Source organism: Brachionichthys hirsutus, unplaced genomic scaffold (genome assembly GCF_040956055.1).
Source record: "Brachionichthys hirsutus isolate HB-005 unplaced genomic scaffold, CSIRO-AGI_Bhir_v1 contig_753, whole genome shotgun sequence".
In the NCBI taxonomy this organism is placed as follows: Eukaryota; Metazoa; Chordata; class Actinopteri; order Lophiiformes; family Brachionichthyidae; genus Brachionichthys; species Brachionichthys hirsutus.
In genome coordinates, this window is record NW_027180524.1 from 1 (window position 1) to 18,215 (window position 18,215).

Sequence of the window (18,215 nt, forward strand, 5' to 3'; positions counted from 1 at the left end):
TCCGATATGAACTAGAATGCTAAATGTCTTCTGGATCTGATCCAGAATGAGGTCCGGAAAAAACGAAATATTAAAATTTACGGATTTAAAAATCAGTTAAAATACTCTGATTCACTTTTGTTTTTCATGGTTGTTGTATAAAGACACCAAGAACAATCTAGAACCTTTTGATGATGATCCAGATCACCGTGTGGACGGTGTGAATCCAGTTAGGAGGGGAACGAGCTGCTTGGTGGAGGTCTGCGCTCTCCGACTCGCTCCACAAGCTTTACCATCGGACCGGCAGCAGTCGCCTCCAGGATCTCGTGCCTCATTATCACACTGGTTAGCGTGTTAGCTTAGCATCAGCAAACAGCGACTTCTTCTTTCTTCCCGTTTCATTCATTCTTTATTTGACTTATTCCGTTTGGAGGTCTCGCCAGGAAAACGGTCGTCCCAATCTCCAATAAAACAGAATCAGAACAAGCTTGGCATTTAGCAGCTACACCCGCCTGTCTGTGAACCAATCAGGATCGAAATCTATTGCCCGGCTTGCCAATATATAAATAGTCCAGTATGAAAGACGCTTTGAATTTACAGAAATGGTGGCCCGGCGGAGAGCTGTTCCAGACCAAGCCGCCTGGGAGGGGGCTCCAAACCCAAAACTTACTTACAAATTAGCAAATGTGCCTAAACCCATTAAATGGCTTTCTAAATGCCGCCGCCGGGGCAACTGGTAGCTCCTCTTTGCCAGGCCTGTGAGCGCCGCGGCCGAACCTGGCGGCGACGGCCTGCCCCCCGTGAGCCGAGCCAGTGGAAGCCACAAATGGAATGAGGGGGCCGCTGGGTAGGAAAGATGAAAAATAGGAGCGGCAGCCTGCAGCTTTGTGATAGAGAGCAGATCCGGTTTGTCAAGGTGAGGCGGGGGGGTGATAAAGAGAGGAGGAGGGCAGGGGTGGGGGGATTACAGGGCCTCTGGCAGCCTCGTTCACCCCGTCGGAGGACCACGGGCTCTGCCTCTCCGATAGCATGCGTCCTCCCAGATGCCCCCAGGATGTGTGAAGAGTTGACAAAGCGATGTCCCAAAAACAGACCCGTATACAACTATGGCGGAAAAAGCCCCCCCCGTTGCAATTAAATGAAAGTCCAGTTCTTTTTTAATCCAGGCTGGTATCCGGATCGCTCATCATTGGTTTCCCGTGATTAACGTGAAGCCAGAACCAGAACCAGAACACAAGTAAAAAAAAGTCTGCCCCCCCCCCCCCCCCTGTTTTCTTTTCATCAATCCAGGGTTTCTAAGCACAGGAGACCAGGCGGCCAAGGGCAACTACGGCCTGCTGGATCAAATCCAGGCTCTCAGGTGGATCAAAGAAAACATCCAGGCCTTCAAAGGAGACCCGAAGAGAGTGACCATTTTCGGCTCGGGGGCCGGCGCGTCGTGCGTCAGCCTCCTCACCCTCTCGCATTACTCAGAAGGTACGTCTGCTTCCTCGCCGTTCACACGCCCCGACGGCTTTTTCATCGCTGGCATCCGGTCACGGCGCTCTGATGCGTCACAGAGTGCAGATAGAAGCCCCGACTGAGAGAGAGACGCGTGTTTTCAGTTCATAAAGGGTTAAAGCGGGTCTTTTCTTCATGATCAGAGCGTGCGAAAGCGTTCGAGGACCGGGAACGAGATGAAGCCGTCTCGTTTTCGTTTCCGTGCATTATCAATGCGCTTTTCTAAATATGATTATTAATAAGCTTTGTGCGACGACAATCCACACAACCGGCGAGGAAAATCATCCGACTCATCCGTCGGAAAAGAAAGGGAGGATTTGTGGGAGGATGAGATTGCGATGATTTCTGCTCCGTTTCCCCAAAAAACAAAAAAATCCTCTCTTTGGAGAACAAATGTAGGCTTTATGAAAAAACAAACAAACATCATGGAGTCAACAGACACAGACAAAAAACGGCCCCTCCCCCTTTTATCATTGGTTCCCTCCGGTTGGAAACATGCCAGAAGTCTGAGCAACACGGCGAGGTCACAAACGCCTCCCGGTTGCTTTCTACGTCTGGCTTTGAAGGTTTAACCCCGCGCTGAACCAAAAGCTCGCCACGACTTGTAGGAGACGTTTGGCGCCGGCCCGCTTGAGTCGCCGCCTCCGCTGCGTGTGCAAAGAGTATAAATAGCGTTCTCTGAACCAAAATGGGAAAATACAAAATGCACGGAGCTCCAGTGTTCCTCCTGTGCCCTACTTGCAGACTGCCTGTATTCGAAGACGTGATGCGAAGGTCTTGTTGCCATAACAACAATTTTAGGAACACAGAGATACATTTCCAGAGCTTTTTTATTAGTATTATTGTAATATAAAGTATTATTTGTTTCTGCGTTTCTCTTAATCTAACTTGGCGTCTTACTACGTAACCGTTGACCTTTATTTTCTTACCCATCTTCACCCGATCATCTGACCCAGATATGTTCCAGAAAGCCATCATCCAGAGCGGGACGGCGCTGTCCAGCTGGGCGGTCAACTACCAGCCGGCCAAGTACACGCGCGTCCTGGCGGAGAAGGTGGGCTGCAACATGCTGGACACCATCGACCTGGTGGAGTGTCTCCAGAACAAGAACTACAAGGAGCTGATCGAGCAGTACATCACGCCCGCCAAGTACCACATCGCCTTCGGCCCCGTGATCGACGGCGACGTCATCCCGGACGACCCCCAGATCCTCATGGAGCAAGGCGAGTTCCTCAACTACGACATCATGCTGGGGGTCAATCAAGGCGAGGGATTTAAGTTCGTGGACGGCATTGTGGACAGCGAGGACGGGGTGTCCGCCAACGACTTTGACTTCGCCGTGTCGGACTTCGTGGACCATCTGTACGGCTACCCGGAGGGCAAGGACACTCTTCGGGAGACGATCAAATTCATGTACACCGACTGGGCGGACAAGGAGAACCCGGAGACCCGCCGCAAGACCCTGGTGGCGCTGTTCACCGATCACCAGTGGGTGGCGCCGGCAGTGGCCACAGCCGACCTCCACGCCCAGTACGGCTCGCCGACCTATTTCTACGCTTTCTACCACCACTGCCAGAGCGACATGAAGCCGAGCTGGGCCGACTCGGCCCACGGCGACGAAGTGCCGTACGTTTTCGGAATCCCCATGATCGGCCCCACCGATCTCTTCAACTGCAATTTCTCCAAGAACGACGTGATGCTGAGCGCCGTCGTCATGACGTACTGGACTAACTTTGCTAAGACCGGGTGAGGTTTTTATTTTTTTACCATTTGCATGAATGAAATTGAAAGAAAAGCCAATTGACATTAACATGTCTGCGAGAATCATCGAGCCGTACTTCAACACTGATGAGGAAGATAAACCCCCATTAGAACCCTTATTGGAATGTTCTGCATCATTAGGATAAAGTTTTGGTTCTACAGAATTAAAAATTATTGTTATTAATATATTCATCCCCAAAATAAGATCCCTTGTTGCCAATAAAACAACCAATATATAACAGAAGCCCACAATTAAAATATGAATGTCATTGATGATAGTGTCACATTTTTGCCATTTCTCTTTAGTCTCCCCCCCCCACACACACACACTGAAAAATCAGTGTGTGTATTTTTGTTTCACTTTGAACTGCACAGCGGAGCCGACCATAACTCGGTGGTTTAAACGGCCATTTCCGCACCTGCAATTACGGCACGCATTAACTCGATTTGTGTTTTTCAATGAAGCGTGAAGGAAATTATTATCATTATGCTTTAATAATCACAGGCCTTGCTTTTTACATTGCACTCCCCCCCCCCCCAAAATAAACACACTTTAAAATGATACACGGATCAAATCAGCTGCAGACAACAAGCCAATTTCCTGTTTAGACGACACTCAGTGAGGCTGTGATCATGATTTTATCGGATCCTGAAGAATCGGAATCGGCTTTATCATTTGACATTTTTTGGGCAGGGTCCAAAGCGAACGTCTTTCCTTGTGGCCTGTTTTCATTCAGTTTCCCAGTTTCATGTGCCTGACAGTCACTGGATACGGTAGCCATATTTATTACACACCGTTCGCCCCATCGGCTTGTCTGCAAAGGCAAAATCGCCTTAAGCTCCTTAAGCACAGTATTCTTCTTATTTAAACTGGGAAAAGCTGCTTAGATAGATAGATAGATAGATATACACCCCATCTCCATGAAAGAAGTGCAGGAGGGATGATTCCTTGCTTTTGATTGGGCAAAAAATATACACCACTTTGTAGGCGAGCCTTCACACGAGAATAAAAGAAAGAAGGAGCTCTAAACAGACAAAAACAGGCTTTGACATTTTAGAGCGATGACTCATCGGGGTGATTCACAGGCTATTAATTCTGATCATTACTTGTATTTATTTAGCTGTAACAAGTGCGGCTACTCTTCCTGGAGTCAATCCAACGTGTTGCTCGTAGAACAATTTTACATCATCATCTTATTATATGTGCCAATTTAGCGGCGCCACTATGGATTTGAGAGGGGTTCCTCAAGTCGATTGTTCACCGCCGTGTTCGAGGCTGCATCAGGACAACATACATTTCGGTTTTGTCTTTCAGTGATCCAAACCAACCCGTTCCGCAGGACACAAAGTTCATCCACACGAAGCCCAATCGCTTTGAGGAGGTCGCCTGGACCAAGTACAACCCCAAAGACCAGCTCTACCTCCACATCGGTCTGAAGCCTCGGGTCCGGGACCACTACCGCGCGACCAAGGTCGCTTTCTGGCTGGAGCTGGTTCCGCATCTCCATAACATAAATGAGTTTTTCCAATATGTATCCACCACCACCAAGATACCGCCACAAGACACCACCCCGTACCCCTACACCAAACGCTTCCCGGGCAAAAACAGCTGGCCTTCCACCACTCGCCACCCGGGCGTGCCCCCCACCAACACCAGACAGACTACCGACCAGCGAAAGAGCGGCGACCTGACCGACGAGTCAACCGTGCTGATCGAGACCAAGCGGGACTACTCCACCGAGCTCAGCGTCACCATCGCCGTCGGCGCGTCCTTGCTCTTTTTGAACATCCTCGCCTTCGCGGCGCTCTACTACAAGAAAGACAAGCGGCGGCACGAGTCCAACCGCCGCGTCCCCACCCCGCAGCGCAGCGCCGCGCCTGCCGGCGCGCCCGCCGCGGCCAATGACGTGGCCCACCTGCAGAGCGAGGAGCTGATGTCGCTGCAGATGAAGCAGCAGCAGCTGGAGCACGAGCACCACCACGAATGCGAGGCGCTGCAGACCCACGACACGCTGCGCCTGACGTGCCCCCCGGACTACACCCTCACCCTGCGCCGCTCGCCCGACGACATACCCCTGATGACGCCCAGCACCATCACAATGATCCCCAACTCGCTGGCTGCCATGCAGCCGCTGCACAACTTCAACACCTTTGGCAGCAGCCAGAACAGTACCAACTTACCCCACGGACACTCCACCACAAGGGTATAGCTCTGGACCGGACAGGGACGGGGACGGGGGACAAGGCAAATAGGATAAGATGAAGCCGTGCGAAGGACGGACTCGGCAGATCGGGTTTTGTTGCCCGCCTTCTTGAAAAGTATGTACGATTTAAATTGAAGATATCAACGCGAATGTCGTAATGACTCAACTTGGAGCGAAGCTTCATGCGAGGTTTTACCGAAAGGCAACCGGGGGATCACTGTTGATATTCTTAGACCAGGGCATTGGAGAGTTTCAGCGCGACTCAGAAGCCGCCGCAGCTTTCAGTGGCGTTCATACGAAAAAACAAACACAACGGCGACGCCAGTTGCTGAAACGCAACGATCTATCGAGCGGAACTCGCGATTCCACGATGCTTGGGACACTTGACTTGGGCACAGAATTCTAACCCCAGCCTGAAATGTATTTATGAAAACTTTATATATATATATATATATAAAAAAGAGACAAAACTGAAAAAAGGGTATATAGTTGTGTGTGTGTGTGTGGGGGGGGGGGGGGGCGACTGAAAAATAAGAAAAAGAAATAATATATATATAAAAGGAGATCCTCTTGTAATTAGTTTTTATTTTGGCTGAGCCTTTTTGGTTTTTCCCAGCCCCCTAGGGTGTGCTTTCTGTTTCGGTGCGTGTAAATATATCCCAGCATCCTCCATTGTTTTTTTTGTTTTTCTGCTTCCAGCCTGTGTTTCATTCCGTTTGTCCCAGAACAACCAAAATGCGAACACAATCCCATCCTTTGAGAGTCGCTCGCTGTCACGTGGGTCGCTTTGTTTCCACTCTTTAGGCATCGCACGTCCTGAAAGAGCTTTACTCTTCCTGGACGGGCAATCCCGTCTGAGGATGGTGAGTAAAGCTCTTCCTGGACTTCCTGGACATCCTTGTCATGCCTCCAATAGTTTCCTTACCTGGCTTGCAATCTCGCCACTGCCTGAGCTCATGAAGTGGCCACCGACGTATTACTTTGAAATATTTAAAAAAGGGCAGTGATTATTTTATTTTTTTTGTATCAATATTAGTTGGATATGTTTGTAAAGAATATATGTTAGATATTTCAAATTGTCATATGCTAGCAATATGTAAAGTATTGTGCGAGGCTTGTGATATTTTGGGTTACAAAAGCAAGTGAATGAGTGTAAATATTACTGATATTAATTATTATAAAATGACAAAAGTAACCATTAACTCTCTTTATATTTTGCATCCTATCAGTAAAAATAAAATAAAATATGGGAACACATCCAGAAGATTTTAAGCTATTTGTAAATTCTATAAAAAAAGAATAATATATATATATATATATATATATATAAATATATATATATATTCTTGCCATTTGGTCTTTAAGCCAGTCAGGATAACGAGGGTTTTAATGTAGGGTTTTGAAATCCTTAGTTTATCTTTCATTTGTTTGCAGTTTTGCCTTAAGTGATAAAAGAGGTATTTCTGGCTGGACACCTGTATAAACTTTTTCTGCAACATTTTTAATAAAATATTACAGTATTTTCAAAAAGAGACAAAAAATGGAGTTGTGAAGAAATGAAATGGTTCTGTAATTTTGACATTTGTATGTATTTATTTTGACTTTATTACACTGTTCTCGCTATTAAGAACACCCCGGCGTAAAATCTACATTCATGTCGAAAACTTACCAACCTTCCATGAAATTTGTGTTGCATCACGTCCGTGAGGAAAAATTCAACAGGTATTATTCTGTGTAATACACACATGCACCAGTTCGGAAAACAATTTGAGCATCACGTACTGCAGGATGTTATTAAAGTTATGAGGCCCAGGCGACGAGGCAGGCAGGGTCAGAACACCGGCGGACAGTCCGGGACACCGGAGAGTAGGAAACGTCACTAACGACCTGGCAGAGAACAGCATCTGTGCTGTGAGGCTGATGAAGAGATGAGCCGCAGGTGTCCTGAGCAGCACAGGTGACGTGGATGCGCTGATGACGGGCGTGGCCGGCAGAGCCGAGTGAGTCAAAAAGGAGGGCGGAGCTACATAGAGCAGGAAGCTCCAGCCGGGTTCCTGACACTTTCAAATGGGAACTGACCAACATTTCGCATCGGATTTCTTTTCCGAAGAAATTGCCGCAGATTCAATGAAAATGAATGTGTGTCCACTTGTCCAAGTGTCCAAACTCTAAGCATTCGAGGACACATACTCGCACTGAAGTTAAGACGCAAATCAATTCTGGGAATCAACTCCTTGAACAATGTTCAACACCGTATTGCATCTTCAAACGGTTTCGGCTCTGCCAGCTCAGCGAAATTCTCCGATCGTTCCGGCCTTCCTGATTTGCCGTCGCGCTCCTTAAGGGAAATTCAGACGCACGCTCTGAGCTGAATACTAAAAAAAGTTTGAAGGTCTCCCCTGACAAGCACCCAGACACTCAGCATCCTGCATGCAGTAAAACTGCCTTGAAATCCCCCCCTTGCCTTCCCTCCCGCCTCGTACTGTTCAGTCTATTGATTCCCTTCGCACCAGGCGAGCAAATTACCATCTTACTTAAAACTAAAGTGACGGGGGTGGAAATCTTCAATAGCAATCTGCAGTAGCTGAGGCCTCGTGGATGTCTTCATACAAACGTCTGCACATTTGAAAATCAAAGAGGCTGATGTGTCAGATCATTTTTATGAGATGGGGGGGCGGGAGCATGCTTTCATTAGCAATATTACTCGATCCATAAATATACGATCCAGTACACGAGGCCGACAGGTGGTGACTTGTGTGCAAACAAAGTGGCGCGAATGCACAGACACCCTTTAATTTGGGGTGTAGGGGGAAATGGGGGTGGGGGGGGGGGGGGGTGGAGGAGGACAAGGGTCGGGTTAAGGGAGGAGTGATGCAAGGACAATGGTAGTGGGGGGTGGGGTGCTGGATGTGAATGCTGGCGACTGGGCTGGAAGTTAATTAAGCTGGCAGCGGTCCTCCATCCCAGAGCTGCCACTCAAGGGCTCCAGTCTCCAGGCAGCCATTACCGAGGCCTATCGATCGCCACGGCGACAAGGTGGCGCACCAAATGGGAGCGGGCAGGGATGTGTGTGTGCGTGTGCGGTTTGGGGCCGCTGCACACAAATGAAGCAAGTGAGGCTTCATTTGTCCCCCCCCCCCAGATAAACACCTCGGCGGCAAAGCCACTTGATTGCATCCCCCCCGGGTAGCCAGAGGTTTAATAGATGAATATGAAATCTTCAGAGTAAATATATATGCAGTTGAGTGGCGAGGAACCGAGGCAGCGGTGCTGGCCTCCAGAACAGCCCCCCCCCCTCGCGTTTAGTCCCCCCCAAAAGTTTTCTCATCAGTTTCAAGTCAAGGTAGCCGACCCGTCGTCCATGCTGATGAGCGTCTCAAAGACGATGGCAGCAAAGGACCATGGGATTTCCCCTGCCGCAAAGATGTTAGAAACGTTATGCATTAATGGATCAGAAGTGTGTGTCTGTGTGTGTGTGTGTGTCTGTGTGTGCGTGTCCGGCCACTGCAACACAGCCATCGGAGTTTATTTTACCATAAAGCATCTTGACAGCAGGTGATTTGTCTTTCCCAGGCCTTTTTTAAATACCTTATCATCTGTCCTTGGTTTGATTAATGTGCTACACGGTTCCTGAGAGTATCTTGGCTCAGAACTTGTTACACTTGGTGCAGAGTCAAAAGTGTGCCCTCAACTATTGGCCAGGTTCTAGGTCTGAGGTCATGCACGTCCTCCAAACGGGACAAGAATGGCGAGATCGGGACAAGAAGCTTTAGAGAACATTCCTTGCATTGGAATTGAGTTCCTACAATCATTTCAAATTGAAGCACCGACTTCTTGATGAGCTGGTGCCTCATCCGGGGTGTACTTTGCCCCATAGCCTGCTGGGATAGACTCCAGCAACACCCGTGACCCGCACGAGACGGATAAGTGGATTTAGACAAGATGCCTATTAGAAGATGGGTGGATGGATGCACAACCCAAAAGCAGGCTCACCTTCCCAGATTTCAAATGGAAAACAAACTGATCCATCTTATTGTACCATGAAAAATGTCTTCTGGATCTGATCCAGAATGAGGTCAGGAAATTATGTGACATTTTAACATTAAAACCCCATGAGTGAGGGTTGCTATGGTGACTGCTGGTTGATTTCCACCCCTTTTTTAGATGCAATAAAAGTAGGGACATTATTTTGGGTGCAAATTAAAATATAGGGAGACTGAGAAGCTTGGCGGAGGTCTGCGCTCTGAGTGCTTTTCGAGTTTTTAAATGTGTTCGAATGATTTTGTAAATCACTACAAGATTATTTTTTTTGCATGTCAAAACTTGAAATCTATTTGTGTAATATAATGTAAGCAGTGGAGCAGATAAGGATTTAAGAAGTTCCACTCCACTATAGCATCCTGTTATATTCTAGTTCTCCTGTTCTGCCTTTTATGCTGTTGTTCATCAAATGCTCACGAGCAAGCGGTAAAGATTATTCTGCTATATATAGCAATGCTGTTACTGCGTTGGAAAGCAGGGAAGAGAGCATCGCCCTCTGATGGAAGCCGCAGCGTGTCGGACATGGAGGTCGGTGCCGAGTGGGATTTTGTCCTGCCACTCCGTCGCCAGATGAAGCAGCACAGATGATTTATGGCGGCTGGCTCGGTGCAGGGAGAAATGTTTCCACTGGCCTCAGCAGACGCAGCCAAAATCGGGTTACTCGCCAAAACGTAAAAGGTTTGTCTCGGACTAATAAATGCAATCACGGCTTCGCTTCCCTGCAGGTTGTTTTAATGCCGCTGTATTACAGGAGTATCTCGTCTCACTCCCCAAACCACAGACGCAGCCCTGTCAAAGTGGCTGCAGCGTCCAACAAAGGGATCCTCTGAGATCCTGCAAAAGTAAAAGAAGAAAGGACAACCCTTACTAATAATTAGTCACGACATTACCTAGAAAAGCCCTCCGCCGAGCAGCTCGTTCCCCCCTCCTAACTGGATCTGCACCGTCCACATGGTGATCTGGATCAAAAGGTTCTAGATTGTTCTTGGTGTCTTTATACACCAATCAGGAAAAGCAAAAGTGAATCGGAGTTGATGTACATTTTTAACTGATTTTTGAAACCTTAAATGGGGTAAAATATTTATTTTTACTGACTCCATTCTCGATCCGATCCAGAAGATATTCGGCGGTCAGATAGAGGCCCCCACCCTATTCGCCTGTGTCAAATTCCATAAACACTGGTCAATAATCAACCGAGATATTGAGGAACAGCCCCCCCCTCCTTACTGAACTGTCACCCCGCCTTTTTAACCGGTATATCTCTGCCTCGTAATTGCACTATTGGCTTGATGCCAAACTGCATTCCATGTGCAATGACAATAAAGTTGAATGTAAAAGAACATAAAATGTCCAGAAAAGAAAGTCTCAACTGAAAGTTTATTCTAATCACTTTGTCTTGCGCCAATAAATAATTCAGCAAAGTCTGTAATTTTTTTGGCAGCAGATGAGGAAAATGCTTCAGAACATCTGCAAACAAGGCTTAAAAGACAATTCTGGATCAATCTTTATCGGGCTGCAGCATCGTGGATTTTTGCCATATCGTATAATGCTGCACCAATTATGCTGTGTCGATGCGCCGTGAGAGAGCAGAGTTTATTAAAGGGGGGGTATTTGCACAGGGGCAGCACATCCTCCATTGGTTATCCCTTTGAAGATACTTCTATTAGCTGTGCATCGGTTGCAGCCCAATATTAAAGTTCCTGATAAGAGCAGGAACTTTCATATTAACCTTAATATTAACTTTCATATTAACCTTAATGCACACCTGAATAAAGACAACTTTCAGTTCTGGTTTGTGGAGTTGGGTTTAAATATAACTGCTTACATCGTTTTGGTTTTACAGTTTGGGTTAATTTGAACTTGTAACTCTTGCTGTATGAAGGTTCGAAAAGTTGCTTTAAAGAAGCCAAGCGAAGAATGGCGGCTGGTAAAAAAAAATGCATTTAGATTCATGACACACATATTTATCTTTGCACACTACCTGACAATCCCTCAACCAGAAAGCACTTTTGTGGCATTGGTGAGAAGAAATTACCTTTTAACAGGCAAGAAACTTGATGGTTGGTGGCAAATCTACCTTGACCAGCGCCAGATGGACAGTGGGGAGGGAAATGGGGGGGGGGGGAAGAGGGAGACTAATCGGGCTGAAAATACAGCCACAGACCTCGACGATGTAAATACATTGACAGAAATATAGAAACATTTCTGACAAGTTATAAAACTCGTTTATGGCTGTACCAAAAGTGGCTCCCCGCCACACCGTGAATGTCACGATTGTTCTCGCGGCGTCACCTTGACTTGCCCGGTTTGCGAGGCTGAGACTACAATTAACTTTGGTTGACGGTGTGAAAGCGGTTTAGGAAGTGGCACACCTGTCACAGATGTTGAGGGAATGATCGACACCCTGAGACGCTCGCAGGATCTGCAGCGAAACGGCCTTTACGAGTGAAAGCCACCAAAACAAATCATGAAATCCGAGTGCTTCTGTTTTTCACTCACAGCAATCCTGTCCTATGTGCGTGTTTTTTTTCTCCTGACGGAGGAAGTCGACGGTGCTAATTTCGCACTCCTTCGCCGTAATGACAATGTTTCTGTCGGCTCTCAGGGGTCACCATGAGGACGGCGTCTTGTTCTGTGGGTGTGCAGCGACCCGCTTAAAGAGTCAGCGGGTCCTTCCGAAGATTTTATTTAGGACACATTTAACTAGGTTTGAATATATCGCAGTTTTTTTTAAATATATATAATTATGCCCCAAGGACATAATATTTGTGGACAGCATGAAGTCTTCACCCGGCATATTAACTTTAGTCGGAGCTGTGAAATGAGCTTTTGCAAAAGGGCCCGACTGCACAAGAAGAAGAAGAAGAAGAAGAAGGAGAAGCTCCTATTTTTATTGAACCCCAGAAAACATATTTGTAATTACAGGGAAAAACTAAACATATTATCACTCCTATTTTTCCCTTAAAAATACTTTGCTCCCACTTTCACTGGGAAAAAATAGAAAAGCTGATCAGAAACAAATGACTCATTTACTTTCATCGGTGGGACTCAGATTTAAAGCAGATGTTTATTTTAATCTCCCACATCCGGATTACGGACTGGATCCAATTTCACACGGCGGTTTAACAAGTGCAAAATGGTTTTTATTTTGATTGATTGAAAGGACGCAGCTGCAGCTGCGTCCTTTTGTCCCGTCCAAAATTTATCACATCTTTCTGATAGATCTGCAGAACATTTTATTAAAATCCATTGGCAGCGCCGACATATCTGACAGACAGATAAGCAAACAAACAAAGGTAATGACATAATCTCCTCCGTCTCTGGTTAGCAAAGTTAAACATTGACGTCTGAGATCAATACACTTACCTCTATGCAATAGTACTGAATCACTGATTTGATTCAGAATTGGGTTCTTGATTTAATGAACAGATAAAGGAGAAATATTCCCACTGCCTTGGTCAATTTAACGGAATTACGCAATTCAATTCGATTTCATTTCTGTAGCGCCAGATCACAACAGAAAGTGAACTCAAGGCACTTTACAGGTGGAGCAGCGAAAGCCAGAACCCAACTTGACCCACAAGAGCAAGCACTTGAGAGACGGAGGCAAGGAAAAACTTTCCTTTAACAGGCAGAAACCTTGGACAGAACCCAAGGCTCAATGGCGTCCTTCACAGCATAAACATCCCAACGTTCTTCCACAATGCCAAATCTGTCACGTCAAAAAAGGAAGACAAGCTAAATAAAAGTTTATAAATGCATGTTTGATATTTTCTTTTTGTGGCCCGGTGGCGTAGTGAGTAGCGGTGTCACCTCACAGTCAGAAGGCTCGAGGTTCGAATCCGCATTCGGGGGGGTGTACCCCGCCTCTTGCCCATGGCAAGCTGGGATACGCTCCAGCAACTCCCGTGACTTGAAAAGGGGAAGATGAGAGGAAATGCATGGATGGATGGATGTTCAATATTTTAACATGTTAGCATGTTTCAAAGACATTTATTTTTTGCCGTTTCCCGTTCCTCGCCTCATTTGAAGCAGAAGTTCATTCTGGAGTGCCGCTCTAGCCGTTTTAGATCGGATGTGCCAAAAAGAGGATGAAAGAGCTTTGGAATGTGAAAGTGAATTTTCTCTCTGAGACATGGAACTGCAGCCAAGAAGTTCAGACGTGGGAAAATACGTTTTATAAACCACCACAGTTTACGAAGCCGGATGTCTCCCCGCACCAACAGCAACGCCATCATTCCTCATGAGGAATTTATGACCGCTTGATGAAATGGATGCGCCGACTCGTCTTTTCATTGCTGTTGGTGAGACACTAAAACCGTTCTGCCAAATGGATCCGGCTGATTTTCCATCATCATCGCAGGCCCGAGCAATATCTGTAAATCTTCAGCGTGGAGAAACACAGCGAGCGATAGAGAAGGGATGGCAGGGAAAGACAAAACCCAACTTGACCCGCAAGAGAAAACACTTTGGAGACAGAGGTGTGGGAAAAAAACGTACTTTTATTAGGCAGAAACCTTGGACAGAACCTACGGCTCAGCAGGAGGAGGTATACGACCTTGATGCCCCAACCACAGGGTGAACCTGCTCATCGCTGCGCTCCAACTGCCCACCGGGGTGACATAATGAGGCGAAGCACCAGTAGTCTTTAACACACATAAAAAAAAAAGGACTGGGGGGGGGGGACATAAAGACGAGAAGAACAGCAGCTCAAATCAATACTAATGAATTTTGCTGCTCATTAATGTGGTCTTTGTTTACAGGTGTGATGTAGAATGCAAAGCAGATGTTTACTGATCATCCTCCCACTGGTGAGATTCCAATTTCTTTTCTTTTTTTTAAAGCCCTGCATTATGCATGTTTACAGATCTGCGGCGAGTCGCTTTGCAGGGTGATCAGGGTCCAACTCACGTCCTAGTGCAGTAGGTGCAACGATATTACAGCGGCTGCAGCAGTTTGTATGATGGACACACACACACTCACACAAAAGTTCAATGTCCTGGGAGCACGAAACACGCATGGAATGTTCAGGAAAGGTTGGGAATGTTACCAGGAACGGATGATTACATTTTGGATTCTTTAACATTGCTTTAAATCTCAATATCTCCATTGATTATTGAGCGATGTTTATGGAATGTGACACAATCGTGTAGCGTGGCGCCGCCTAGCTCACCACCGAATTTTACCCGGATCGGGTGCGGACTTTGCGGATTGTGTCAAGGTTTTTCTGAAAGCCTTACACTTGTGTTTTGGCCTGCTGTGCATACGGTCGCTTTCAAACAATTGACAATACGTTTCGTTTTTCGACAGATTTGTAAATCAGAAGTGCTTTTGTGTGAGACGTCGTATTTCATCTTTTTATAACCTCTTTTCTAGTCAGCCATTTTAAAGAACCTCCCAGTTTTCTGCTTGTTTTTGTCTGTCTCTGCTGAATACTTGGAATTTCCCTTGATATCAATAAAGTATCTATAAAAGAGGTAATTATTGTGTGTCGATATACTATAGATGAGACCTTGGCCACCTGCAACGATCCTGCAAAGGAGTGGTGGTGACGACCAGGGTTAAAAACGGATCAGCTGATCAGCATCAGCTATGTTGGCTGCCTCGTTTTTGGGTGAACTGTTCCTTTAAGAATTGCTCCTCCTTCCAGCACGATTGAAGGATCTCTGTTTGAAAAGGCTCCAGAGATGCATAAAGAACGATATATTCCACCAGCTGTCACCTCCGCCTCTCTTGTTACGAGTCCACTGTGCTGCGAACTGATCCGCTCTGCTGCCTTCAGGAGGGGCAGTTCTAAAGTCCAGCTGTAGCCGACGTTGATTAATCCTTGTTTTGGCCTTATTTCTTTAGTGCTCCTGATGCAGGATAAATAATACCAGAGACCCCCCAATTTATCTGACTAGTCAACTATAACCGGTTGCAATTTTGAGCGTTTGACTAAAAAATGCATTCAACAGCATTTGCATGATTTTTGTGCCAAGCAAGCACGTTTTTCAATTGAGATCAATTCATCTTAGGATAATTAATTGAAGTGCATCATGTGTAAATACGCTGCTGCTGACCGCACTTAAAAAAAAGAGGGTAAAAATGTTAACCAATGTTGTTTAGGAGAAAGAAAACAGTCTAGCTTTTCAGTGCAGATGGTTTTTCATTATAGTCTCACTCCCAAAGACAACCTCAGCATCTTCATCAACACCACTTCTAGCTCCGCCTCCTGTCTTCACTTCTTCACTTCCTTTCCACATTCTCTCCATCACACTGCATTGTTGACCCGAGGTACTCTACCTTCTTTACGTCTATTCCTTGTATAACCTCACTGTTCTCCCCTGGGACCTTCTCATGTACACACATGTACTCTGTTTTACTCCTGCTCACCTTCATTCCTCTCTTTTCTAGAGCAGACCTCCACTTCTCTAGATTCTCCTCTACCTGCTCTCACTGCAGATCACAATGTCGTCTGCAAACATCATATTCAAAGGAGCTTCCTGTCTCACCTCATCTGTTACTCTATCCATCACCATGGTAAACAAAAAGGGGCCCAGAGCTGATCCCTGGTGCATCCCACCTCTACACTAAACTCCCCCGTTACTCCTGCTGCACACTTCACTGCTGTTATACATGTCCTGAACTACTCTGACATACTTCTCTGCCACTCCAGACGTCCTCATGCAGTACCACAGTTCCCCTCTGGGCACCCCCCCCCACACAACGCAGCTCCTTCTGACCGTCTCTGTACTTCTCCATTACTAGCCTCAACACAAACACTGCGTCTGTGGTACTCTGAAATGTTTTTTTTTTCCTCTTACTATTCTCTGTGCGCTAACATAAATGCCCTCGTGTGCCAACCATGACACGCGTGTCTTAGGACTGGTGACAAGCCAGTGTTCCATCCGCCGCCGACGCGTTGCCAACTGCCGTCCGCTTAAAATGCAAAGTGCCATTACCCGGATGCAGGGCTCTAATGCTAACAAATGAGCTGCCAGCCATCACAGCCACAGAAAAATGCAGCAGGCAACACACATGAATCATAATCAATGGATCTGTCAATCAATCATCGATCCAGCTGGCTCTGCGACGGGATGAACAGACCCCCTCGGCTATAAACTGGTTAGAGTCGGCTGGTGTGGCGTCTACGGAGGGCTTGTGAATGAGTGTAAAATGAGTCCCGCTGGGATGCTGCTGGAGCGAGCTGAGCGGCGGTCCGACAGGAATAATAAGTCGTAAACAGAGTCGGTGCCGATGAAGAGCTGCAGCCAAAATGACTCCACCTGCCGCCCGTCCCTAAAGACAGAATATTAATGTTTCATTTGTGGTTAATTTAATTCAAGGGCACGAGCCGGAGCACATAAACAAGACGGATCTGGGTGGCATCCTTACGGACATCACAGGCCACACCCCCCCCCACCGCAATCAGCATTCTCCGGCATCTGCTGTTTTGATCAGTCACTTCTGATTTACGATGCTCAAACAGAATGGAACGGCTCAGAGTGACATGGAGCAGCTTTGATGGGTGTGTGTGTGTGTGTGTGTGTGTGTAAACCAGCAACAGACTGCCATTGATCCTTGGAAACAATGGCTGTAATTCTCACGTCTCTTCGCTGGGACTCCGAGTTTACACGAGACGCCGTTTCATTGGGAGCCACTGTCAAAATGGCAGGCGGCGACAGGTGGCTAATATAATCGGCTCCACACCAGATGATATTTGAGACGCCGCTTATTGTTCGCAGCATCCCCTCCCATGACATGCGAGGGGACTATGCAGAGGCCCGTATGGGAATTGTCGCCTTAAGCGTTGCCGTGGCAACTGCAAGGCTGGAATTGTTGCTCTGTGGTTAAAATGTTTCTCTTTCTTGGCACCTATAAACACACCGCACTCTTTGATTTAAAGGGCACGACAGTCAAACGTGAACTAAAGAGTTCTAACGGCTAATCAATCAGAATGGCACCTTTTGCTATCAAAACTCAATCAATGACTGACCCTTCAGCAATAATAACATAAATGCAACAACCCGACTGGCGACTACACACAGAAACACACACACGCAAAACACCCGGACACGTCTGGATCTCTGGAATGAATTTGACACTTTTGGTCGTCTCCCCTGGCCGGTCAGCTGGAGTGAAGTCCATTTCTAATCCACAGCTGGGTCCCCACTGTCACTTTGATTTAACCGCTCTCTTGTGGCTTTTGTTGGTTGGCATTTGCCCATATATGGACTGTCTGATCAGGTTTTCCTTCAAAATAAAGCACTCATTAGTCAAACATTGGACTGAATGGATGGCGATGGGAGGAAATGGCTTATGGCTGAAAGACAAGAGACTCCTCTCTGAATATAATTCCCATGACACAGATTAAAAGGGAATAACGCATCAAAAAATAAAATCTAACGAGTGAAGAAAGTTGTTTGTGTTTCTTATGCTAATCAGACCCACTTTAGCGCCATTCCAATGATCATCAAACGAGATGGTGAAGCATCACGCAAATTCTTCTCTTTTTTTGTTTGTCCATTCTGCAAAAGCTGGTAGGATGCTGAGTGAACATTTGGATCAGCGCGCAGTGTCTAACGGATTCCCAATAAATGGCTGTGCTGGGGGGGGTGTAACGGAGATACAGGAACATTGGGAATATCTGTCCAGGAAGTCCGTGCGAAACACTCTAAAACCCTAAGGTGTCCGTTTTTGCATGGATTGAGCCAAAAGGTGCAACATGGCAATTCTCATCTCGGAAGA

At 46.6% G+C, this 18,215-nt stretch overlaps 1 protein-coding gene across 1 annotated transcript; it reads left to right on the plus strand.

The window, feature by feature from the left end:
• Positions 1-1,265: 1,265 nt before the first annotated feature.
• LOC137915822 (neuroligin-4, X-linked-like) lies at positions 1,266-5,450 on the plus strand (the record flags this gene model as incomplete). Its single annotated transcript, XM_068758942.1, has 3 exons — positions 1,266-1,455; positions 2,436-3,225; positions 4,556-5,450. Coding segments are annotated over 3 exons (1,875 nt in total), but the record flags the coding sequence as incomplete, so codon positions are not given.
• Between the last annotated feature and the right edge of the window lie 12,765 nt (positions 5,451-18,215).